At 37.6% G+C, this 26,057-nt stretch overlaps 2 protein-coding genes across 2 annotated transcripts in view; both read left to right on the forward strand.

The window, feature by feature from the left end:
* Nucleotides 1-23,027, forward strand: LOC130930568 (CD109 antigen-like). The gene is made up of 24 exons (XM_057858521.1): nt 1-2,406; nt 4,272-4,613; nt 4,712-4,834; nt 4,904-4,943; nt 5,241-5,322; nt 5,407-5,494; nt 6,403-6,523; nt 6,617-6,726; nt 6,807-6,998; nt 7,217-7,315; nt 7,401-7,463; nt 7,628-7,798; nt 7,880-8,032; nt 13,165-13,237; nt 13,310-13,394; nt 13,469-13,586; nt 15,156-15,269; nt 15,355-15,573; nt 17,166-17,307; nt 17,652-17,828; nt 18,041-18,122; nt 22,214-22,445; nt 22,528-22,699; nt 22,923-23,027. Exons 3-23 carry the CDS (start codon nt 4,823-4,825, stop codon nt 22,672-22,674), a joined length of 2,520 nt encoding a protein of 839 aa, XP_057714504.1. The 5' UTR covers nt 1-2,406; nt 4,272-4,613; nt 4,712-4,822; the 3' UTR covers nt 22,675-22,699; nt 22,923-23,027.
* LOC130930569 (CD109 antigen-like) overlaps nt 22,709-26,057 on the forward strand; it is a 9,007-nt gene continuing 5,658 nt past the window's right edge. The window contains exons 1-4 of the mRNA XM_057858523.1: nt 22,709-23,110; nt 23,236-23,385; nt 23,455-23,520; nt 24,102-24,244. Coding sequence (XP_057714506.1) covers nt 22,928-23,110; nt 23,236-23,385; nt 23,455-23,520; nt 24,102-24,244 — 542 coding nt within the window. The 5' untranslated portion in view covers nt 22,709-22,927. The remainder of the gene's footprint in view (nt 23,111-23,235; nt 23,386-23,454; nt 23,521-24,101; nt 24,245-26,057) is intronic.

Raw genomic sequence — 26,057 nt, forward strand, 5'->3', positions numbered from 1 at the left:
CCTTCAGTAATATGAAAATAATAAACAACTAGTAGATGATGATGTAGTGTAAAGCGCTTTGAGCACCTTAAGGTGGAAAAGCACTATACAAGTATAACGCCATAACCATACTTACGCTCCACCATATAAAATGGCAGGCTTAACAACCTAGCCATTGTTACCAAACTGCACTTTATGGTAAGTTGCGGTGCTCTCAACTCTGCACCGTAGTGTGGAGTGGACGGGTGAACGGCACGTTTGTCGTCGGTTCGTCCGGGTCTTCCTTCACAAAGGTGGCGATGTGCATTAAAACGCAGAAACACCGCGCAACAACTCTCAACGACTCCTATCTCACCCCTTTACGCTCGCCCACCTCTTCGTCTGCGCCAAATTGGTAAAGCTCGTCATATTGTAGGGGACAGCAGCCCTTTGGGGTTGCCAGTAACACCATGCTCTCCACTGAGCGTGAGCTTGCTCAAAAACTGGATTTCACACATGTTATAAATTACTTTGCTGTCAAAAAATCTAGGCGCATCACCGTTTGAGTGCTTGATAACCCAAGGGATGTGGAGGGGGCAGGCACAGGATGTTTAGTTATACTGTTGTGTTCCTTAGCAGGCAGGCATAGCGCTCTCAGTTGTATTGTTTTGTAGCCTACATGGGACAATAGATTAATAAATTGTTTGTTTATATTGTGTCACATCACATCACGGTCTGTTAAATTTGACTGTCCATCCCAAATTAAATAATTTGAAAATTTACACTGCCATTGCTTGCAAAGCGTTAAAAGTACACAATGTTTTTGTGACAAGCCGGTGGCAGGAGTGGGGTGGGGGGTCCTCTAATGGTCTCGTGTCCCCGGGCCCCTGCAAGTCTGTTGACAGCCCTGGTTATACCAACCAATGCTGTTCAACACAAGGGTTGTTAAAAAAAAAAACTCGGTATACTGCACAGCAACTAGCCTATTTATTATTGTGGTTTTAGTTCACGGTACTGTTGAAGTGCATCATACTGAGACAATTATTTTGTAAAAGTACAATTTCAGCTCGTGTATTGGACATACCCGTTTATGTCATTTTAATGTATATACTGTAAGTGTTTAAATTATACTGTATTACATAAAACTAATTCCGATTTCTAGGTTTGAATAGCCCTGTTTGATGAGGACTTAGTATGGTCTCTACTACCCCTTAGCGGTAGGACTATGTCATTACAGCTACTCTCCGTGCTTGTCTTTAGCGACTATATCCAAATCCCGTTCAATATAGTTTTAGATCACCTCCCAAAAAATCCCTTTGATTGGTACAACAGTAAATTCACAACTCACCTATTATGTACATAATAATTAACATTTTCTCTGCTTTCTCTAAAACCAAACAGAGTATTGTGCTGGATTTATTGTTACATTTCGTTTGTAATTTTAAAAAATCAAATTGTGAATTTTGACAAATGCTGAAATTAACATATTGTATCAAAGTGGAGTTGAAATGTAAGGCACTGTAGTGATATACACTGGATTAAAGTATTCACCCTCTCTATTACCAGATTTTTATGGTAAGAAACTCTTAAAACTAAGTGAAAATGCATATTGTTTAATACCTAGTCATGTGGTTGGCTTCAAAATTAGCCAGTTATGTTCAAACTCAGTTAAATGGAAGGTACTTGCATGCCCATAGTTCCTCTGATTGATCCCAATGTGTTCCTTTATGAAATGTAACTCCCAATTGCGTTAGGCACAGGTAAAACAATTTGTACCAAATTTTCTTGGTTTCATCAGACCACCTTCCTTCCTGGTAAAGTGTATCATGTAGATTTGTACTCAATTTCTTCCCCATCTTCTTACTACCAATCAGAATGACCAAACAGAGAGGTGAGAAGAGCCCCTGTGGGAAAAGACATGAGCACAGTTCCATTGTGTGACAGACTATATGATATGTTCATAGGGTACTTGTGTGCAATACTGGAAGAGAGTGTCCCTAGGGAACAGGAGGTGTTCTTTTGTCTTGTGCAGGCTAAGGTCAGTTGAGCTTGTTGGTGGCATTCACTTTTGGGAGTCAAACATAGTGATCTGTGATCTGTATGGTAGCAGGCAATGGAAATATGAATGTTATTTGGGCCCTCGTTTGTTTGGGAGTTTGTTTCACTCCAACCGGTGCCACTAACACGTAAGTAACATAAAAATAATGTTCAATTCATAGCATTGCATTGCAAACACAGTTGATACATTTATTTTCTTGTGCTAGTAACGTTGTCTGTGCTTAACTGTATGTGTCAGAACATTATTTGTGCTGACGGGACCTAAGGTGCTGCCTGCTGGGATGCCCTCTCTGGTTGCTGTAACTGTCTTTTCTGAGCTCCCTGTGAGGATCAAGGCTGAGGTTTCATATCAGACCACTAAAGTTACACAAGTAGAGGACTTCCAAGGAGGTGAAGGATACATCACATTAACAGTAAAGGTTTTTAAAACACTGGATTCAGTTAACCAACATTAATACTTTTTAAATCCTTTATATTCCTTATTTTAATCTAACTTTAAAAATTTGAAACTTGCTGTGTAATGATGGATTTGTGTGATGGTGGATTGCAATGGTATATAACACTAAGCAAGATGACATCAACAATTTATGAAATACAGTTTTGGTCAAAAGTTTACATACACTTGTGAAGAACATAATGCCATGGCTCTCTTGAGTTTCCAGTTATTTCTACAAGTTTTTTCTCTGATAGAGTGATTGGAACAGATACTTCTTTGTCACAAAAAACATTCATGAAGTTTGGTTCTTTTATGACTTTATTATGGGTGAACGGAAAAAAATGATCAAATCTGCTGGGTCAAAAATATACATGCAGCAGCGCTAATATTTGGTAACATGTCCCTTGGCCATTTTCACTTCAATTAGGCGCTTATGGTAGCCATCCACAAGCTTCTGGCAAGCTTCTGGTTGAATCTTTGACCACTCCTCTTGACAGAATTGGTGCAGTTCAGTTAAATTTGATGGCTTTCTGACATGGACTTGTTTCTTCAGCATTGTCCACAAGTTCTCAATGGGGTTTAAGTCAGGGCTTTGGGAAGGCCATTCGAAAACCTTAATTCTAGCCTGATTTAGCCATTCCATTACCACTTTTGATGTGTGTTTGGGGTCATTGTCCTGTTGGAACACCCAACTGCCCTCAAGACCCAATCTTCGGGCTGATGACGTTAGGTTATCTTGAAGAATTTGAAGGTAATCCTCCTTCTTCATTATCTCATTTACTCTCTGTAAAGCACCAGTTCCACTGGCAGCAAAACTGCCCCACAGCATAATACTACCACCACCGTGCTTGACAGTAGGCATGGTGTACGTGGGGTTAAAGGCCTCACCTTTTCTCCTCCAAACATATTGCTGGGCATTGTGGCCAAACAACTCGATTTTTGTTTTGTCTGACCACAGAACTTTCCTCCAGAAGGTCTTATCTTTGTCCATGTGATCAGCAGCAAACTTCAGTCGAGCCTTAAGGTTCCTTTTGGAGCAAGGGCTTCCTTCTTGCACGGCAGCGTCTCAGTCCATGGAGATGCAAAACACGCTTGACCGTGGATACCGACACCTGTGTTCCAGCAGCTTCTAATTCTTGGCAGATCTGCTTTTTGGTGATTCTCGGTTGAATCTTCACCCTCCTGACCAATTTTCTCTCAGCAGCAGGTGATAGCTTGCGTTTTGTTCCTGATCGTGGCAGTGACAAAACAGTGCCATGCACTTTATACTTACAAACAATTGTTTGCACTGTTGCTCTTGGGACCTGCAGCTGCTTTGAAATGACTCCAAGTGACTTTCCTGACTTGTTCAAGTCAATGATTCACTTTTTCAGATCCATGTATGTATATTTTTGACCCAGCAGATTTGATCACTTTTTCTGTTAACCCATAATAAAGTCATAAAAGAACCAAACCTCATGAATGTTTTTTGTGACAAAGAAGTATCTGTTCCAATCACTCTATCGGAGAAAAATCAGAGTTGTAGAAATAACTGGAAACTCAAGAGAGCCATGACATTAAGTTCTTCACAAGTGTATGTAAACTTTTGACCACAACTGTATATCAAATATCCTACTGATTTGTGTATCAATAGATTAAATTTTGAATATATTTGAATGTGAATTTGTAGGTCTTTTTTTTTTCAGGACTTTAAAAAAAAAACATTTATTTAAATTTCCCTTTAGTTGTGAAAGAAAACATATTTCTCTCGTTTTTTCTAAATCATGAAATCGTTTGACACATGAGGTAAAGAGAGCCTAAGAATCTCTGTGTTTTTCAGATGTAACTAAACTGCTTACTCTGCCAGCAGTGAGTATTTTATTCCTCTTAATCTGTATATCTATATTGAAATCACCCAAAATTATTGGTTGCCTATTTCTTTTGACTGCAATAGCTTCCCACCTTCATTACTAAAAGTTCCCACTTGAATTTGACGTTGACGGGCTACCACGAGGAAAAGATTGTATTCTCCGACATCACTACCATCAATTTTGACTCCAGGAATGTCTCCTGCTATATTCAAACTGACCAATCACGTTACCACCCAGGGGACACTGTCAGAGCTGCTTGTGTTCAATTGGATAATCTCCCGTACAAAGGCAGAGTGAATATCTCAGTAGAGGTGATTGTTTTGTGAACAAAAACCCTCAGTTTTTCTTTTATTTATTTTTCCAAACTTGTGTAAATGGAGTGTCACTGGTGCTCTGTTGTCGGTTGAAGGATTCCACTGAAGATGTGGTGGAAAGGTGGCAGTCCACAGTGAATCAAGGGTTTGTGTTTCAAGAATTCACCTTATCCCAGACTCCACCTTTAGGCGTGTGGACAGTCACTATGACAACGCATGTAAGTTACCAAAGTTTTAAAAATGCTTGTTGTGAATGTTTAAACACTCTTTGTTATTTTACCTTACAGGGTGTGACTGATAAGAAAGCATTCACTGTGGAGCATCAAGGTAACAAATCAATATGACTGTATTCCTGTTGAAAAACATATTTGAAACTAAATATTATTGAGGTTATAAAGTTTTTACATAATTTAAAATCGGCAATATTGCTTTTTGGTCAATTTTATTGAATCAGCATTTTCTTGAGCGTTGTGTTACAGTGACTTTAAGGAGGAAATCATTAACACAGAATATCTGAGGGAGCGAAACAAAGATGCAGATTATAGCTTAATATATGTAAATAACAGAGTTATTGTACTGCAATATTTGCCTTCTTTCCTACTTTTACACTTCCTGCTTTTGCAGAGACTTCTCAATTTGATGTGATGGTCAAGACGCCGTTAAGAGTCCTCGTTAAAGAAAATATCACTGGATCCGTAAGAGCCATGTGGGTCCAGTGACATCATGTATATCAATAATGTCTTGTACTAACATATAAAACAAACAAGGAATACTTTTCCCTCTCATATAGTTACCCGAACGGACAACCTGTTCAGGGAACCCTCTCCATCTCACTCACTCGGCCATCTGCTGGGGTGGACTTGGCGCAAACCAAAGAGGTGATGCTTTATTTAAAATGAATAAGAACTAAAATAGCACTCCTTACTTGAATTTTGTGTATATACTGTACCTGCACTTACAGATAGGTACTTTTTTTTATAATCCTGTCAGGAGGTGTTCATTTTATTTATTTGTAAGATATGGCAAAAAGGGAAAGTGTGATTCTGCCAACTACGTTTTTTTTTTGGAATATAAGTCGCATCAGCCCAAAAAAATGCACAATGCAGAGGGAAATATATCTGTATCAGTCGCACTGGAGTATAAGTCGCATTTTTTGTGGAAATTTATTGGATAAAATTCAACACCAAAAACAGACATGTTTTCTCTAAAGGCAATTTAAAATAAAAATAGAATAGCGAACAACAGGTTGAATAAGAGTATGGTATGAAAACATGACATGACGCATAAACAATGAACTGAGAACTTGCCCAGTATGTTAACGTAACATACAGTAGCTATTTAGAGTTATTCAAATAACTATAGCATAAAGACCATGATAACAAGTTTACCAAACAATCTGTATCACTCCAAATCACTAAATAAGATTTTCTTTTCCGTGCCATTTTGTTCAACACTTCTCAGTTGTTTTTATAAGTTACCAACAATGTTGAAACAGACCTTGAACGACCTCTTGCAGGCCAGTGTGAAAATAACATGTGAAATGATGTAATAATTTGTTCATAATTTCACACATAAGTCACTCCAGAGTATGATTCGCTACCCCGACCAAACTTTGAAAAAAAAAAAACGGTAATACGGCCATTGGTAATGAAACAAGGAGGACGATAGGAGGCATCAACAGGTCCTGCACAAGGCGCCTTTCAAGTTGCCGCTGTTCATGTATTTGTAAAGGACTAATTTGTGCATGTATTGAATTAGACATTTTTTTCTTTATCGTTTCCTACAGATATATGGGTCAGCTCAGTTCTTCTTCAGCAATGTTCAAATTCAAGGAAACCAAGCACCAGGAATGGATGATGATGATCAAGTCATACACATTAAAGTGTGCATTACGGACAAGCCCACAGGTCGGTTGTTTCTGCCTCACACAAAACTGATACAGTGTAAATTATGTACGGTATTCATGTTGATTAATATGGCTTGATGTGCGATCACATAAGGGATTGAAGTCAGCAGGACAGTTGAGGTCCACCTAGTTCAGAACACATTCCAGCTCAGATTCATTGATTTCCCACAGTCACTGAAGCCATCTTTAAACTTCTTTACAAACGTGAGAAACATGTTCAACCATATTTTCAGCCAGATACAGTATATGTAAGATACATAACCCTCTCCTCTTACATGTCACAGCTTAGCATCACCAGATATGACGAAAAGCATTTGAGGCCAGCAGATCGAATGCACTCCGTTGTGGTTAATGTTATTCAAAGGTCTTCTATTACGGAGGCCAAAACTACCAATATGACTCTTCCAGTGCCGGAGGATGGGAATGTCCGCATTAAGTTTAAATTACAAAAAGAAGTGAAGATGCTTATTGTTCAGGTAAGTATAGTTTTATTCCTACAAGAACAGGCATTTGGGTTCGATGTGCAAAGGGCCTAAAATTTAGTTTAAATTACAAAAAGAAGTGAAGATGCTTATTGTTCAGGTAAGTATAGTTTTATTCCTACAAGAACAGGGTTCGATGTGCAAAGGGCCTAAAATTTAACTATGCAAAACAATTTTGGCATTTGTTATAATTAGTTATGAATTTTATACAGGCACGCTTCCATTCAACTGCAGAGACGTTGAAGCTATACAGCAACTATTCATCTCCAAGTGGCTCATATCTTCAGATTTTCTCAAGTTCAACAGCAATGGTAATACTAAAGTTAGGCTTTGTTTTATAAACTGATATGCAAATTTAATTATTTTTTTCATGGATTCCATACATTTAACTTCCAGATTGGATTACCATATCAAATACAGATGGAAAGTACAATTCAACTAACCAAACTCCATTATGTGGTATGTTTCATATGTACAGTATATACTAGTACATATTTTAACAATTTTATACATCTGTCTTATTTAAGTATTGTTTCTTTTGAAGAATGCATGTGTAAAAGATTTTTTTTTTTTTTTTAAGAAAAAAAAAATCACATTGTTGCCACAGTTTTGTCTAATTCCAGGTGAGCTCAAGAGGTCGAGTGGTGACAGCAGGATCAAAAACATCTTCTAGTTTTTCTCTTGTGCCAACATTGTCCTGGTCACCTGAGGCCTGCATCACAGTCTATTCCATTCTTGCTGATGGAGAGGTCATTAGTGACACTGCATGGATAACCATTGATCAGCAACGATACGTAAGGACTGCTTGTTTTGCTCGATTATGTTGGTCTAATGTGGTGGTGTGTGTGACAAGCACTGTGGGTCTTTTGTCACAGGTTTATCTGAACTGGAGCAGTGAAAAAGCCCAACCAGGGGAGAATGTAACACTCACTGTGACAGCTCTTAATCCAAATTCCCACGCTGAAATTTTGGTGATTGGAATGCATGATGAGGAACTACATTCTGACTGGGATTTAAAATCAGAGCAGGTACAGTGTTTTTATTTATTTATTTTAGGGCTGTCAAATGATTAAAATTTTTAATCGAATTAATCACAGCTTAAAAATTAATTAATCGTAATTCAAACGATCTATAAAATATGCCATATTTTTCTGTAAATTATTGTTGAAATGGAAAGATAAGACACAAGATGGATATATACATTCAACATACTGTACATAAGTACTGTATTTGTTTATTAAGACAATAAATCAACAAGATGGCATTAACATTATTAACATTCTGTTAAAGCGATCCATGGATAGAAAGACTTGTAGTTCTTAAAAGATAAATGTTAGTAGAAGTTATAGAAATGTTATATTAAAACCCCTCTTAATGTTTTCATTTTAATAAAAGTTGTAAAATTTTCAATCAAAAAATAAACTAGTAGCTCGCCATTGTTGATGTCAATAATTACACAATGCTCATTGTGCTTAAACCCATAAATTCAGTCGCACCAAAGCGCCAGCAAAGGGAGACAAAAAACACAAGTAACAAGTGGACATGTTACTGTGCTGTCATTTTAATCTGTTTGAGTGGGGCATGTGCGTTAATTGCATCAAATATTTTAACGTGATTGATTAAAAAATTAATTACCGCCCATTAACGCGATAATTTTGACAGCCCTAATTTATTTATTTATTTATTTATGTATGTACATTTTTTTGCAACATTATTCTGTTGAATGTGACTTAACAGAGGCCATAAAGTATAGGTCAATTACTTCAGTAAAAGTCTTAAATCCACACCCTCCCCTGTTACCTCCGGTGTGCCTCAGGGCTCTGTCCTGGGGCCCCTACTCTTCATCATATACCTACTTCCCCTTGGCAATATTTTTCGTAAATTCAACATCCACTTTCACTGCTATGCCGACGACACCCACCTTACCTCACTTCTGAACCCTCCTCCTCTATCCCGCCCTTATCTCTGACTGACTGTATCACTCAAATAAAAATCTGGTTTACCAACAATTTCCTTAAACTTAACAGTAATAAAACTGAGGTGCTCCTCGTTGGATCTAAATTCACCATCTCGAAAAACCATAACATATCCATTGCCACTGACAACTCCACTGTTTCACCCTTCCCCCAAGTCAAGAGCCTAGGAGTAATCCTCGACAACACACTTTCCTTTCAATCGCACATCAATAACATTACCCGGATTGCCCACTTTCACCTACGCACCATTAATCGCCTCCGCCCTTCCCTCACACCTCATTCTGCTGCAATCCTGGTTCACAGCCTTGTCACTTCCCGTCTGGACTACTGCAACTCCCTCCTCTTCGGCCTCCCTCATAAAACTCTCCATAAACTCCAACTGGTCCAGAATTCAGCTGCCCGCATCATGACCCGTACCCCGTCCATCCACCACATCACTCCAGTCCTCCAACAGCTTCACTGGCTCCCGGTCCACTTTCGAATACAGTTCAAAGTTCTCCTCCTCACATTCAAGGCTATCCATAACCTCTCCCCTCCATACCTGTCCGATCTCATTAATGTTACTACTCCCTCCTGTACCCTTAGATCTTCCTCCTCCATACAACTGCCTGTCCCCCCCGCTCGCCTTAGCACCATGCGGAGCCGAGCGTTCAGCCGCTCGGCTCCCCGACTTTGGAATTCACTCCCACCCGATCTCAGGAACACAGATTCCCTCCCCCTTTTTCAAACAAAACTCAAAACTCACCTGTTTAGACTAGCCTATACACAATAATCACTTAGTTCTGTTCTTCTTAACTGCCCCTATACCTCTTTTAGTTTTTTAAATTTCCTTATACGTTATATACTTTCATTTTCTCACTTTTAATATTTTTAAATGATTGTATGGCGACCTTGAGTGCCAGAAAGACACCTTTAAATAAGATGTATTATTAAAATGTATTATTATTATTAACAATAGTTGTACTGTTATTTTTGGTAATAGTTTACTCTAAATCATAGGCTGTGTAACCACCGGCACAAACAACCATTCACACACCTTCACACCTTTAATAATTTGATAAGTTTATGGGGAGAATTCTGGCGTTTATCCTGTGGTTATGAGGGTCAATGGCGTCCTAGGGTTTATCCCTGGACTGCTCACAATTCAATAATACAGTGAGGAGCAGAAGTATTTGCAACCCTTGTGATTTTGCAAGTTCACCAACTTAGAAAATACAGTAGGTATAGATCTGAAATTTCAATCATAGATGTATTTCCACTCGTAGAGACATAATCTAAAAAAAAAAAAAAAAAAATCCGGAACTCACGTTTTATGATTTTTCAATCATTTATTTGTAATTTACTGGGGTTCATAATTATTTTTACCCCTGAGAATCAGCAATAAATATGATACTCAAAGAGTTGTCAGTACACCTTAAAAAAAAGTTCACCTTTACCCCAGTTCCAAACCTCAATACAATAGAAAGTCTTTGGATGGAGCTGAAACTTCGTGTTTCCCAACGACCGCTCTGAAACCTGACAAATCTAGAGAAGATTTGTGAGGAGGAATGGGCCAAAATCCCTGTTTCCATATGTGAAACCTGGTGAAGAACTACAGAAAGCATCTGACCTCTGTAATTGCAAACAAAGGCTTCTGCACTAAATATTAGCACTGATGTTCTCAGGGGTAAAATACTTAAAAACTCCAGTAAATTACAAATAAATTATTGAAAAATCATACAATGTGAGTTCCGGATGTTTTTTTTTCTTTCTTCTTCTTAGATTATGTCTCTATAAGTGGAAATGAATGCATCTATGATTGAAATTTCAGACCTCTACCTATTTTCTAAGTAGGGTGAACTAGCAAAATCACAAGGGGTGCAAATACTTCTGCTCCTCACTTTATATGAACAGACAACCATTTAAAATGACCCTCGATTAACAAACAAACATCGATGTTTTATGAATGTGGACGGAAGCCAGAGTAACCAACACAGGCAGCGTGAAAACATGTAAACTCATATAAAGTCTAGCGCTGAAGATTTTTTGAAACGCTGAATACGCTAACCATTATACAGTGGGGCAAATAAGTATTTAGTCAACCACTAATTGTGCAAGTTCTCCCACGTGAAAATATTAGAAAAGCCTGTAATTGTCAACATGGGTAAACCTCAACCATGAAAGACAGAATGTGGAAAAAAAAAAAAAAACATAAAATCACATTGTTTGATTTTTAAAGAATTTATTTGCAAATCATAGTGGAAAATAAGTATTTGGTCAATACCAAAAGTTCATCTCAATACTTTGTTATGTACCCTTTGTTGGCAATAACGGAGGCCAAACATTTTCTGTAACTCTTCACAAGCTTTTCACACACTGTAGCTGGTATTTTGGCCCATTCCTCCATACAGATCTCCTCTAGAACAGTGATGTTTTGGTGCTGTCGTTGGGCAACACGGACTTTCAACTCCCTCCACAGATTTTCTATGGGGTTGAGATCTGGAAACTGGCTAGGCCACCCCAGGACCTTGAAATGTTTCTTACGAAGCCACTCCTTTGTTGCCCTGGCTGTGTGTTTGGGATCATTGTCATGCTGAAAGACCCAGCTACATCTCATCTTCAATGCCCTTGCTGATGGAAGGAGATTTTCACTCAAAATCTCTCGATACATGGCCCCATTCATTCTTTCCTTTACACAGATCAGTCGTCCTGGTCCCTTTGCAAAAAAACAGCCCCAAAGCATGATTTTTCCACCCCCATGCTTCACAGTGGGTATGGTGTTCTTCGGATGCAATTCAGTATTCTTTCTCCTCCAAACACGAGAACCTGTATTTCTACCCAAAAGTTCTATTTTGGTTTCATCTGACCATAACACATTCTCCCAGTCCTATTCTGGATCATTCAAATGCTCTCTAGCGAACCACAGACGGGCCTGCACGTGTACTTTCCTCAGCAGGGGGACACGTCTGGCAGGGCAGGATTTGAGTCCCTGGCGGCGCATTGTGTTACTGATAGTAGCCTTTGTTACTGTGGTCCCAGCTCTCTGTATGTCATTCACTAGGTCCCCCCAGTGTGGTTCTGGGATTTTTGCTCACTGTTCTTGTTATCATTTTGATGCCATGGGGTGAGATCTTGCATGGAGCCCAGATCAAGGGAGATTATCAGTGGTCTTGTATGTCCTCCATTTTCTAATAATTGCTCCCACAGTTGATTTCTTTACACCAAGCATTTTACCTATTGCAGATTCAGTCTCCCCAGCCTGGTGCAGGTCTACAATTTTGTCTCTGGTGTCCTTCGACAGTTCTTTGGTCTTGGCCATAGTGGAGTTTGGAGTGTGACTGACTGAGGTTGTGGACAGGTGTCTTTTATACCGATAATGAGATAAAACAGGTGCCATTAATACAGGTAATGAGCGGAGCCTCGTTAGACCTCTTTTGAAGAAGTTAGACCTCTTTGACAGCCAGAAATCTTGCTTGTTTTTAGGTGACCAAATACTTATATTCCACTCTTATTTGGAAATAAATTCTTTAAAAATCAAACAATGTGATTTTCTGTTTTTTCTCCACATTTTGTCTCTCATGGTTGAGGTTTACCCATGTTGACAACTACAGGCCTCTTTAATCTTTTCAAGTTGGAGAACTTGCACAATTGGTGGTTGACTAAATACTTATTTGCCCCACTGTATCACCATGCTGATACTCGTCCTAACAATATTATTAAAGAGCAAAAAATAAAATATGAAATTGTATTTTTTCCCTGTATCATGTATTTTCCACTTCTCTTTAGTACGTTTCCCATGACATAGTTGAGCAATATATAAAGTAATTTTGAGATGTAAACAGGTTTGTCTGGATGAAACCGACCTACCTTCTTTGAGGCATTATTTCTATGAATAGGTAACCCTAGTATGCCTGCATGGTTTATAACTTGGGGCCTGTTGACAAATGCACGTGGAAGAAAACTAAAGTACAGTACAACTCACTATGGGAACTTGAGCATTGTCTGACCTCACAAATTGTATTGTATTGTATTATATTGGGGTGGGGGAAGTGACTTTTTAAAAGATGCCTGACTAGCTTTCTTATATCACCTGTTCGCCTCTGTACCTCCTTGGTTGACATAGTCATGTTCAAGCACACGCACTGCCGACAAAGTATTAGAACTTTTGTTACCGCTGACTGACATTCTTGTGCTTTCTACCACAGGGATCTAATGTTCAAATGCTGTCTAATGCTAGACTGCATGTGGATGAACACTTGGTGGATGGGTCAGAAAAATGTATGTTCATGATAACACCCAAAAAATTGATTGCTATCTACTCACTCTTGTTGTCTTCATTTACATTTTCAGCCGGCAATGTCCTACTAGTGGAGAAATACTGGACATACTGGCACAAAAGGGGTGTGGATCAAATGTGGTTTGATGTTACTTTCAGGTGAGCTGTTTGGAGTTTAGAGATTGCATGCACATAAAAGGGTTCAGCACATTACCCTTTTGTTTCCTTTATAGAAATAATAAGTGGACAAGTGGGGCAATAACAGTTCCAGATGGTGTTACGTCTCTGGTAGCTGCCGCATTGATAATGTCAGACGACTTTGGTTTTGGATTCACTCCAGTGCCAAATAAGGTATAAATTAACATGTATGTCTCTGTTGCGTAGCAGTGGAGATTCACAAATAATTAAAAACAATGAATGAACAAAAACTTCAATAAGCAATGGTAGAAGTTAGCAGATTCCGAATGAGATAATATAAAAACTTTTATTGTAATGTGTAAGTGGCAGATTTGAGATCAGGTTTCTACATTTCGGGATCATTGGTGAAAATACTAACATGATGAACCTCATCACTGAAAACAAAATCCATACTGAGGTTAAAACTACAAGGTGGTAGATTCAACAATTTTTCAAACCTTTTATTAAACACTCAAATGTTGTAAATGATGTTATATCTTGAAATCCAAATCTGACAAGTTCATGGTGACAATGATTCAGAAGTATTTATATGACTGTACATAGGACTTCAAATTTAAACTTATTGAGTGAAGATATAAAGAAACAGTAAAAAAAAAAAAAAACAACAACCAACTAATATATGAATTTCAAAAATGCTGATTGTATGAAAAGTAAAGCAAACTTCAAAATGGTGTTGGCTGATTTGAAATCAACAAATCACCAAAAATGTATTGAATCAGTTGACAAAAACTCTTGGCTGATCTGAAATCAGCGACCAAAAATATTAATGTATCGAATCAGCTGACAAAAAAACTCCTGCAACAAAAAATGGGGTGGGGGAGGGTGTTGGCCAGTGTAAATCAACATTTGCAATACATAATGACGTAGCGATTCAAAGCAACGCACTGTAACCTTTCAGTTTTGGACGATTTTAGCGACGCCGGTGAACAAAAGCGGTAGTGTTTTGGCTTAAGGAAGACAGCGTTTCCCATGAAAACCAGCGCTGCGTTTCCCATGAGGACCAGCGCACACCTGTATAGTGTCGTAAAATCTCCCGGTCGCCTGCAGATGGATTAAACAACATTTTTGTATCCAGCTGCTGTGTGAATGATGAATAGTAATAAGGTAATGAATCCAGTTGTGGCTAATCAATAGCATATGACGGTTAGCAACTGTGTGGCTTTGTGTGGCGTCACGCCAGGGATCGAAAGCCGGGCCAATGTTTATTCTGTATATCCTGTTAGCCTCAAAAACTTTTTCTCTTTTGTTGCTCTGCCATCTATGCAGAATTTGTGCGAAAGCATTTGCATCGACTTCTGTCTTTATAATGAATGGGGAAAGGGAGAAGTGACGTATTCCGTTAAGCAGTCAGCACATTTGTAATTTTTTTTGTGTGTGTCCTGCCACCCTCCTCAAAGTTAATTAGTGCCGGTGAAAGCGATACAGACACCTTCAAGATATAAAAGTGGTGTCAGTCAATTAGTTAGTAGTCGACATATCATCACAAATGTTATGCAAATATTTTATAAAGGTTGAAAAGTTACCTTGTGTTGCATTAATTAAATGTAGAAATTGGTTAAGTGCAGAGACCGAACAATGCCCAACTTCAGATAAAATTAAATTGAATTGAAAAATTCATTATCAATGTGCAAGTTTTAATGCCCATAAGCAAGAATTTCAGAGTCCAAAATGTATTATTCTCAATAATGACTAAAATGTTTTGTATTTCCTTTTGATTAACAGCTGATGGTGTCCAAAGATTTCTCCTTGTCTCTTAATGTTCCATTATACTGCATCAGAGGAGAGGAGCTTTTACTGGAAGTGAACATTATCAACCACTTAGCAAGGGACATAGAGGTATGAAGTGAAGAAACTTCTCATAGAAGGTCACATTATATTTCTGTCATTGGTCTTTTTAAAATATTTTTTTAATCCCCAACAGGTGATCTTGTTGTTATCGAAAAATGAAGCCTTTGAGTTTGTTTTGGAAACATGTGATGGCATATCTAAGGTAAATGCTCAAACTCTCACCGTAGAGGTGTATTCCTCAGCCACAGCAGTATTCCCCATCCGGCCTGTGGCACTCGGGGAGATGCAAATATCTATAGCTGCCGTATCTGCAGACTCTTCAGACAGCCTCGTTTGGAACGTGCTGGTGAAGGTACGAATTGGTGACATGCTGTCGAAACATCTTGAGTTGTACATGAACAAGCAGTCAGATTTTTGGAAAGAATTCTAATAGAGGTTGAACAGAAAGCAGTATTATTTATCAGTACATAAAATTATACAGTATATCTTAATATCTAGAGCTAGTGATACAAATTAATATTGTATAAAGTGCATATACTAGCATACCTGTCAACCCGAGGCCGTTAGCAATCTTACAAATAGTGACGTATGCCCTTACAAATTGGTGACTAATCTTACGTTTTATATAGCGTGCAATATGAAACAAAATTAAACTCAATTTTCAAAATAATATGAATTTATTGGTAATATTGTCACATATAACCTGGTGCAATCAAAGAGCAATCGATATCTTCAGCTACATCATGATTACTAAAATTTAACAGTGACTTTTGTTATAATTGTATGTAGCACTTTTGGCAATTTTTATCATGTCTTTTGATGGCTACACTTCATGGCACTTCAACACGCCATGTGTGTCCAATTATAAATTAAAAGGTCAATTGATAAAATGAACTTACCGATGCAATCTTTAAGTCAGGGAACATTTCTTTTGCTAATTCTGAGAAGTGATCAGCAATACTTGCAGGCAAATTGTTTTCGTCAACAAATTGGCAGGATAAAATCTTCGCTTTCGTCACAGCATAGCTTTTCATTCTGCAGACTGCATCTTTATGACCAGTGTTGTTAATCTTACTTTTAAAAAAGTAATTAATTACAGTTACAAATAATTTCTCCCAAAAAGTAATTGAGTTAGTAACTCAGGTACCTGAATGTAAGAGTAATTTGTTACTTGGCAAAGTAACTGGTGTTAGTTCTTGATGTTTTTTTTCTTCAAAAAAAACCAAAACCTTGTTACCTTAGCTATGTTGGGAATTCATTTAATGTTGGGAATCAACCGTTAAAGTTGTTAAAATTGCTCCTGTTTTTGCATTAATTCCCGAAAGTTTTAAAACTGTTTCTTCATTTAAAGATAGATTCAAGTCAAATTTTGCCGATTTAGGAATATTTTAGATAAAAAGTTACTTAGGTTCGCTAAGAAGATTCACTACAACAGATCCTTTCGGAGAGGTCTACTGCTTTAAGATGGTGGCTGTTTACCAACGCCGGCAGGTGTATCATTTCGCATCTAGTTCATATACATATGATATCTAGCGTAGCATCATGTGGGCGTAGTTTGTAGGCTGTCGGCTCCAGTCAGGTATTATTGGAGCAACCTAACCTAGCCTAGCATCACGTTTGAAACGGCGTCACAAATCCCTCTTTCCCACTCCCGCTCTTCTCTCTCCGTCTCTTGACTTTTCTCGCGACATTCAACCAACGTAGCAACGCATAGTAATGCACATTGTCTCGTTGCCGAAATGATGACAAAATCCGAACGGAGAAAAAAAAACGTAATGCACAAAAAAAAGCACAGATTTTGAATGTACGGCGTACACATTTAAAAATCAGTGCCAACTTGTACACATTACGCCGAAACCGTACAACTTGACAGGTATGATTACTAGTATAGTTATGTTAACAATTCTATGTCAGTCCTTTATGAATTCTACTTTTTTTCTGAAGCCTGAAGGAATTGAACAGTCCTTCTCAAAGACATTCTTCCTGGAACTACAACCACTGACCCACAACTACTCCAAGTCCATCTCCATCTCTTTACCACCACATGTGGTGCAGGACAGTCAGAGAGCCAATGTGGTATTAGTGGGTATGCCCCTGCAAATGATTTAATGAGTGTGTGGAATATACACAAAGTTGCATCACTATTGCTGTTTAACTTTTTCAATTTTGCCAATGCAGGTTTCGTTTATTATGATTATTATTAATCACTTCAGTATTTGTTGAATTGATAGCTGGTACTGCTAAAGTATGGCTAAAAGGTTTGGCTAATGGATATACCAGCATTTAAAATAAGTACATTGTGTTCCTATTTAAATTTACTCACAAATCTCTGCAGTTTATTACTCCATATTTCACTTTCTGGGGGCAGCAGTATAATGAAAATATTATTACTAGTTAAAGTTTCCCTTACCATTGAGTTGCTCTACACAGGTGATGTATTGGCCTTGTCCATCCAGCACTTGGATTCACTGGTTCAATTGCCCCTTGGATGCGGGGAGCAGAATATGATCCACTTTGCTCCAAATATTTATGTGCTTCAGTATCTCGACAGGACCAAACAGGAAAATAGAGAGCTCAGAAACAGAGCTTTGGGCTATATGCTTGAAGGTATGTCATAATGAGTGGAGTGAAAAGGTGGAACAATATTATTTTCATTTCAAAATATATTTTCTCATAAAAACTGGTAACATTTTAAGGATTTTTGTTTTTTAATGGAGAGGGTAAATCTTTATTTATGGCGGAGCTAATGTATGAAGTCACATTTTAACAATCTTGCCATAATACTGTAAGTTATATAACTAAATATTGCTCTTATTCAGGGTATCAGAGACAGCTGTCCTACCAGCGAGATGATGGATCCTTTAGTGCTTTTGGTGCTCGAGACCCTGCTGGTAGCACATGGTAGGTCATTGTAATATGCCACTGGGGTACACAGGATTTATAGTAGCTAGTCTCCTTTACCCATCATTGAGATACTTTAATAATTTATATGCAAAACTAACCCCCATCAAATTCATTTTTATAACATCCAAATCTACAACACCCGCTGCCTCAGCAGAACCACTTCAATCAACCAAGACAGTTCATACCCTGGCTTTGCCCTGTTCAACCTTCTGCTGTTGGGGTGGCTCTACAAGTGAATAAGGGAAAAAAAAGAGTCAAAACAGCTTTTCGCCAAAGTCATAACTCTCCTCAACTCAGCGTATGCAATATACTATTCATCATGCAAATGTGCAATATGTGTACTGGTAGTACTTTGTGTTCAATACAAATAATGAGCAATTCACAATTCATCACACAATGTGCAATACGGCAATACGACCTGTTTGTCTCCTGTTCTTTTTACATTGCTTACGTTGTATATATTTAGATATGTTGTTATATCCTTTATTTATTTATTTATTTATTTATTTATTTATTATTATTTTTAAAAATAGATTCCGATTAGATTTTATATCTTGCTTCTTTTCTTTTGCACTGACTATCCCACTTTGCATTTCATTGTACCTGTGTATAATGATAATTAAGGTACAGTATTTCACTTCATTCCGTTCATGCCCCCCCCTGATGGCTGAAAAGTGTCATTGCATGAAATAGATTTTCCTATATAACGTATATAAAAGTTGTAAAGCAATAAAACTGCAACAAAAATGATATATTTTTATAATGGGTCAAAAATATTTTTCGAACAAATCATGTGGCTAGCACCTTAGGCGGTTATTTGCTTTGCATATAATTTTCAACAACAACAAAAATAGGGGAGGGCAATTTTATTTTTCGAATGATTTTTTTCTTTGATTGAGAATATATATATTTTTCTGATTGGAGCAACTTTTTTTGGGATTGATTTAGACACAAATGTCCTACCCATAATATGGTCCAAACACAAAAAGGATTGCTTCAGTCAAAGAAAACTTGAAAAATCAAGTGTTCAAATGCAATTTATTCAATCTCAAATATTTTTTCGCATTCAAAAACGTTTTATGATTGAAATTTTACTTTTTTTGATTGAAGTGCTTTTTCTTTTTGAAAATATATATATTTTTAAGCAACTTATTTTTTGATTGAATAATAAAGACAAAAATGTCCTAGCCAAAATGTGGCCCAAACACAAATCAACATGACTTCAATCAAAAATAAAAAAAATCAATCAAAGAAAATTAGCTTTCACGTGCATTTGTTTGAGTTTCAAATTTATTTTTTCATTCAAACACCTTTTTTTTTTTTTTATTGAAGTGATTTTTTTTTAATTGAAAATATATATTTTGATTGAAGCAACTTTTTTTTATAGAAGCAACTTTTTTTTGATTGAATAATAAAGACACAAATCTACCTCCGTATGGCTCCGCCCAGGGGATACAATTTTTGACAGGGGTAACTACATTGGCACGACACCAGCGGGCGTACCATATTCAATGGATGACGATCTTGGCGAAAAGTATTGCCTAAGCAGACTGATTCAGAATTCCACTCAAGAATGAGGGGAAACAAAAGACTTTCATTGTCAACTTGTTATTATAAATATTCTTGTAAGTTAATTTTATTGCTGACACTGCGTTTCGGGGTCATCAACATGTTGTGCCCCCCCTGCCCTAAAAGTCAAACTCTGCCTATGATTCCATTCCATTCAAGTTGAATGTGATACCCGCTGAAAACTTTTTTTGTGATGAAATTATTACTCTTCATTCATGTATTTACTAGGGCTGTCAAAATTATCGCGTTAACAGGCAGTAATTATTTTTTTTGATTAATCACGTTAAAATATTTGATGCATTTAGCGCACATGCCCCGCTCAAATGATTAAAATGAGAGCACAATGTCATTTCCACTTGTTACTTGTGTTTTTTGGTGTTTAGTCGCCCTCTGCAGGCGCTTGGGTGCGACTCATTTTATGGGTTTCAGCACCATGAGCATTGTGTAATTATTGACATCAACAATGGCGAGCTACTAGTTTATTTTTTGATAGAAAATTTTACAAACTTTATTAAAACGAAAACATTAAGAGGGGGTTTTAATATAAAATTTCTATAACTTGTACTAACATTTATCTTTTAAGAACTACAAGTCTTTCTATCCATGGATCGCTTCAACAGAATGTTAATAATGTTAATGCCATCTTGTTGATTTATTGTTATAATAAACAAATACAGTACTTATGTACAGTATGTAGAATGTACAGTGCCTTGCAAAAGTATTCGGCCCCCTTAAATCTTGCAACCTTTCGCCACATTTCAGGCTTCAAACATAAAGATATGAAATGTAATTTTTTTGTCAAGAATCAACAACAAGTGGGACACAATCGTGAAGTGGAACATTTATTGGATAATTTAAACTTTTTAATAAAAAACTGAAAAGTGGGGCGTGCAATATTATTCGGCCCCTTTACTTTCAGTGCAGCAAACTCACTCCAGAAGTTCAGTGAGGATCTCTGAATGATCCAATGTTGTCCTAAATGACCGATGATGATAAATAGAATCCAAATGTGTGTAATCAAGTCCCCGTATAAATGCACCTGCTCTGTGATAGTCTCAGGGTTCTGTTTAAAGTGCAGAGAGCATTATGAAAACCAAGGAACACACCAGGCAGGTCCGAGATACTGTTGTGGAGAAGTTTAAAGCCGGATTTGGATACAAAAAGATTTCCCAAGCTTTAAACATCTCAAGGAGCACTGTGCAAGCCATCATATTGAAATGGAAGGAGCATCAGACCACTGCAAATCTACCAAGACCCGGCCGTCCTTCCAAACTTTCTTCTCAAACAAGGAGAAGACTGATCAGAGATGCAGCCAAGAGGCCCATGATCACTCTGGATGAACTGCAGAGATCTACAGCTGAGGTGGGAGAGTCTGTCCATAGGACAACAATCAGTCGTACACTGCACAAATCTGGCCTTTATGGAAGAGTGGCAAGAAGAAAGCCATTTCTCAAAGATATCCATAAAAAGTCTCGTTTGCCACAAGCCACCTGGGAGAAACACCAAACATGTGGAAGAAGGTGCTCTGGTCAGATGAAACCAAAATGGAACTTTTTGGCCACAATGCAAAACGATATGTTTGGTGAAAAAGCAACACAGCTCATCACCCTGAACACACCATCCCCACTGTCAAACATGGTGGTGGCAGCATCATGGTTTGGGCCTGCTTTTCTTCAGCAGGGACAGGGAAGATGGTTAAAATTGACGGGAAGATGGATGCAGCCAAATACAGGAACATTCTGGAAGAAAACCTGTTGTATCTGCACAAGACCTGAGACTGGGACGGAGATTTATCTTCCAACAGGACAATGATCCAAAACATAAAGCCAAATCTACAATGGAATGGTTCAAAAATAAACGTATCCAGGTGTTAGAATGGCCAAGTCAAAGTCCAGACCTGAATCCAATGGAGAATCTGTGGAAAGAGCTGAAGACTGCTGTTCACAAACACTCTCCATCCAACCTCACTGAGCTCGAGCTGTTTTGCAAGGAAGAATGGGCAAGAATGTTAGTGTCTCGATGTGCAAAACTGATAGAAACACACCCCAAGCGACTTGCAGCTGTAATTGGAGCAAAAGGTGGCGCTACAAAGTATTAACGCAAGGGGACCGAATAATATTGCACGCCCCACTTTTCAGTTTTTTATTCGTTAAAAAAGTTAAAATTATCCAATAAATTTTGTTCCACTTCACGATTGTGTCCCACTTGTTGTTGATTCTTGACAAAAAATTAAAATTTTATATCTTTATGTTTGAAGCCTGAAATGTGGCGAAAGGTTGCAAGGTTCAAGGGGGCCGAATACTTTTGCAAGGCACTGTATATATCCGTCTTGTGTCTTGGGCCAACAATAATTTACAGAAAGATATGGCATATTTTATAGATGGTTTGAATTGTGATTAATTAAGATTAATTAATTTTTAAGCTGTGATAAACTCGATTAAACATTTTAATCGTTTCACAGCCCTAGTATTTACACAAAAATGGTTGTCAGACGGACTGAGTATTTGTATTTGTTGTAGGCTCACAGCTTTTGTCTTGAGGTGCTTCCTTCAGGCCCAACTCTACATACAGATTGATGTAACAGTTATAGAAATGGCCAGAACCTGGCTCATGGGCACCCAGGGTCCCCAGGGACAGTTCTTTGAGGTGGGAAATTTGATGCACACACAAATACAAGAAGGACTAAACAATGAGCCTGTAGCCCTCACTGCTTTTGTGATGATTGCCTTACTGGAGAACAACACCTTTGTGGTAATTCAATTCCATTTCACACTAAATGTGCACTTATGGATGAACTCTTAACTTGACACCTTTGTCTTATTCTTTTTGATAGGACAAGCACTATAACAGTGTGTCCCTTACCAAAACGTACCTGGAGAGGAAAGTAACCAGTGACGCACTCAGTAACTACACTCTGTGTTTGGCAGCGTACGCGTTGGCTCTGGCCAACAGTTCAATGGCTAGCACAGTGCTGGCTTAACTTAGCAGGAGAGCTGACTACCAAGGTGGTTTACATAAGACTTTGATACTTGAGAATGCACAGAATCATATTTCTATTTATTATAAATGAATGCCAGTCAAAACAAACAATTACACAAATTTTATTCCCTGGAGTATTCAACCAGATATGTAAACAATTATTTTGACAGATAACCTTCAGTTGAATTGTTTAGAAAATTCACACATTTCACAATCATGAGATCCGGTTAATTTTTATTGTGCTAACAGAAACTATGATGTGGGCGTCCTCTGCTGGGCTGAACTTGCATAAGGGGTGGCCACACTCATCTCAGATAGAAATGGCCTCCTATGTGATGCTGGCACATATTCGGCGTGGAAGCTATGTGGAGGGCATCCCATATCTAAAGTGGTTAAGCAAGCAAAGAAACTTCTTGGGTGGCTACAGGACAACACAGGTAAACTTTGATGAGCACAATCTGCACTTCCAATAGCACGGGTGGAAAAGTCTGTGGCGGAAGGTGCTGTGCAGTGCTGTCAGAATGTCTTAGAGTGGATCCAACTTGATTCTTTTTCTTCTCAGGACACAATAGTTGCCCTTCAGGCTCTGGCTTATTATGCTGCATTTAGTGGCTCCAGCTCCATCGATCTCCGTCTCTTTGTATCTACTCCACATGCTTCATTTATGTTTCCCATCAATTCCACCACCTATTTGACCTACCAGCAGCAAAAGGTAAAGAACAGATATTGTATGTTAATGAATTCAATAATTTTATGTAACGATGAGTATGTTCCTTTTTAGATCAATGCTGACAAAGATGTACAACTAGAAATATACATGGAAGGAAGAGGATTTGCCATATTCCAGGTCAATCATGTATATATATATTTTTTTTGTGGTCCTCTTATGTCAGCTTGCAATCATCACTTTGATTGTTGGAATGTTACCAATATATTGAACTCTACATTAATTAGCAGTTAATTGCAAAAGCATGACCTGTGTCAAGTGAAAGCTGCAGCTGCGCATGAGACAATGTATTACATTGTTAATACCAAAACAAAAAAACAGCTAAATGCAAATGTAGCATGATGGCTTCCCGTCGATTAACATCTGGAAGACATAGCGTAGTTTCGAGTTTTGTTTGCATTAGTGTCTCCACATGATTCCACTCAAAAGACATTGGTTATAGGTTAATCTTTTCATCCTGTCCAATTTAGAAGCAATACTCTTCCATCTCAGACCTCTTCCACCTGTTTTCCTGTCTGTAATTCATTACGCTGGAATTAACATCTGTGATTACGACGCAGTAAATTTTCCTACATGTTATATACTGTAGTTTAGTGGTGCATTTGTGTCTTCTATAATATTTGGCACCTGTATCACGAAGAACACAAAAAGTGTTTCATCATAATAAAAACTAACAGTGTGTTTTAAATGAATCTTTCCAGATTAATGTCTTTTACAACATGGAGAGCACAGCCTTTTCAAAGAATCACTTTTTGCATGCCAGAGACCAGGAGGCTTTTGAATTAAATGTGAATGTGACAGACGGGAAAGACAAAAATCACTTGTTGTTATCAGTGTGTGTCAGGTAAGCTGCTTTTATTTGAACTGGAATAGACCTTGAATTTGGCAGGAAAAAAAGTCAAACACAGACAGCATACTTGAGTTGAGAGTAAACAAACAACCCATAATTTGTTTAAAATACATTTGAAGAAATTAATATAGCACTGATTTGAAGGGAATTTGTTGTTAATATAATTTACGAAATTACAATTGGAAGCAGGGGAAATGTGAACTATCGTGGCAAGAGACCTGGTCAGTAGTGGGTACCAGAATTTGTATGCAAATCAATCATTTACATCAGAATTATAATGACAATATAGCCAAATTATCTGAATAAGGTTCTTGTCACTTCATAATAGTTACAATTTAAGCTAACCATACCTGTCAAGTTGTACGGCTTAGGCGTAATTTGTACAAGTGAGCACTGATTTTTAAATGTGTACGCCGTACATTCAAAATCTGTGCGTTTTTCATGCATTACGTTTTTTTTTTTCTCCGTTCGGATTTTGTCACTGTTTTGGCACTGAGACAATGTGCATTACTATGCGTTATGTTGGTTGAATGATGCGAGAAAAGTCAAGAGACGGAGAGAGAAGAGCGGGAGTGATAAAGAGGGAGTTGTGACGCCATTGCAAACGCGATGCTAGGCTAGGTGGCTCCAATAATACCTGACTGGAGCCGACAGCCTACAAACTACGCCCACACGATGCTACGCTAGATATCACATGTATATGAACTAGATGCGAAATGATACACCTGCTGGCGTTGGTAAACATCCGCCATCTTAAAGCAGTAGACTTCTCAGAAACGCTTTGTTGTAGTGAACCTTCCTAGCAAACCTAAGTAACTTTTTATCTGAAAGACTCCTAAATCGGCAAAATTTGACTTGAATTTATCTTTAAATGATGAAACAGTTTTAAAACTTTCACATGTCGAAAGTAGACAGAAGGGAACTGATGCAAAAATGGGAGCAATTTTAACAACTTTAACGGTTGATTCACAACATTAAATGAATTCCCAACATAGCAAAGGTTACTATGTTTTTTTTTGTTTTGTTTTTAAATGAAGAAAAAAAAAACATGAAAGGTAACACCAGTTACTTTGCCAAGTAACTAATTACTCTTACATTCAGGTAACTGAGTTACTAACGCAATTACATGTGGGGAGAAAGAATTTGTAACTGTAATTAATTACTTTTTTTTAAAGTAAGATTAGCAACACTGGTCATAAAGATGCAGTCTGCAGAATGAAAAGCTATGCCAATTTGTTGCCGAAAACAATTTGCCTGCAACTATTGCTGATCACTTCTCAGAATTAGCAAAAGAAATGTTCCTGACTCAAAGATTGCATCGGTAAGTTAATTTTATCAATTGACCTTTTTAATTTATAATTGGACACACTAACGAACTACCTTCAAGTCAAGCTGAATTGCGTGCTGAAGTGCCATGAAGCGCAGCCATCAAAAGACATGATACAAATTGCCAAAAGTGCTACATAGAATTATAACAAAAGTCACTGTTAAATTTTAGTAATCATGATGTAGCTGAAGATATTGATTGTTCTTTGATTGCACCAGGTTATATGTGACAATATTATCAATAAATTCATATTATTTTAAAAATTGAGTTTTATTTTTGTTTCATATTGCACGCTATATAAAACGTAAGATTAGTCACCAATTTGTGAGGGCATATGTCACTATTTGTAAGATTACCAACGGCCTCGGGTTGACAGGTATGAGTTAACAATCTTAAGACTCTTATTTTCTTCTTTTGATTTTGAAGGACATTAGCAACAAAATGAGACAAAATAATAAACTTTTTCTTAATTTTTAAAAA

The sequence above is a fragment of the Corythoichthys intestinalis genome, chromosome 15 (genome assembly GCF_030265065.1).
Source record: "Corythoichthys intestinalis isolate RoL2023-P3 chromosome 15, ASM3026506v1, whole genome shotgun sequence".
Lineage (NCBI taxonomy): Eukaryota > Metazoa > Chordata > Actinopteri > Syngnathiformes > Syngnathidae > Corythoichthys > Corythoichthys intestinalis.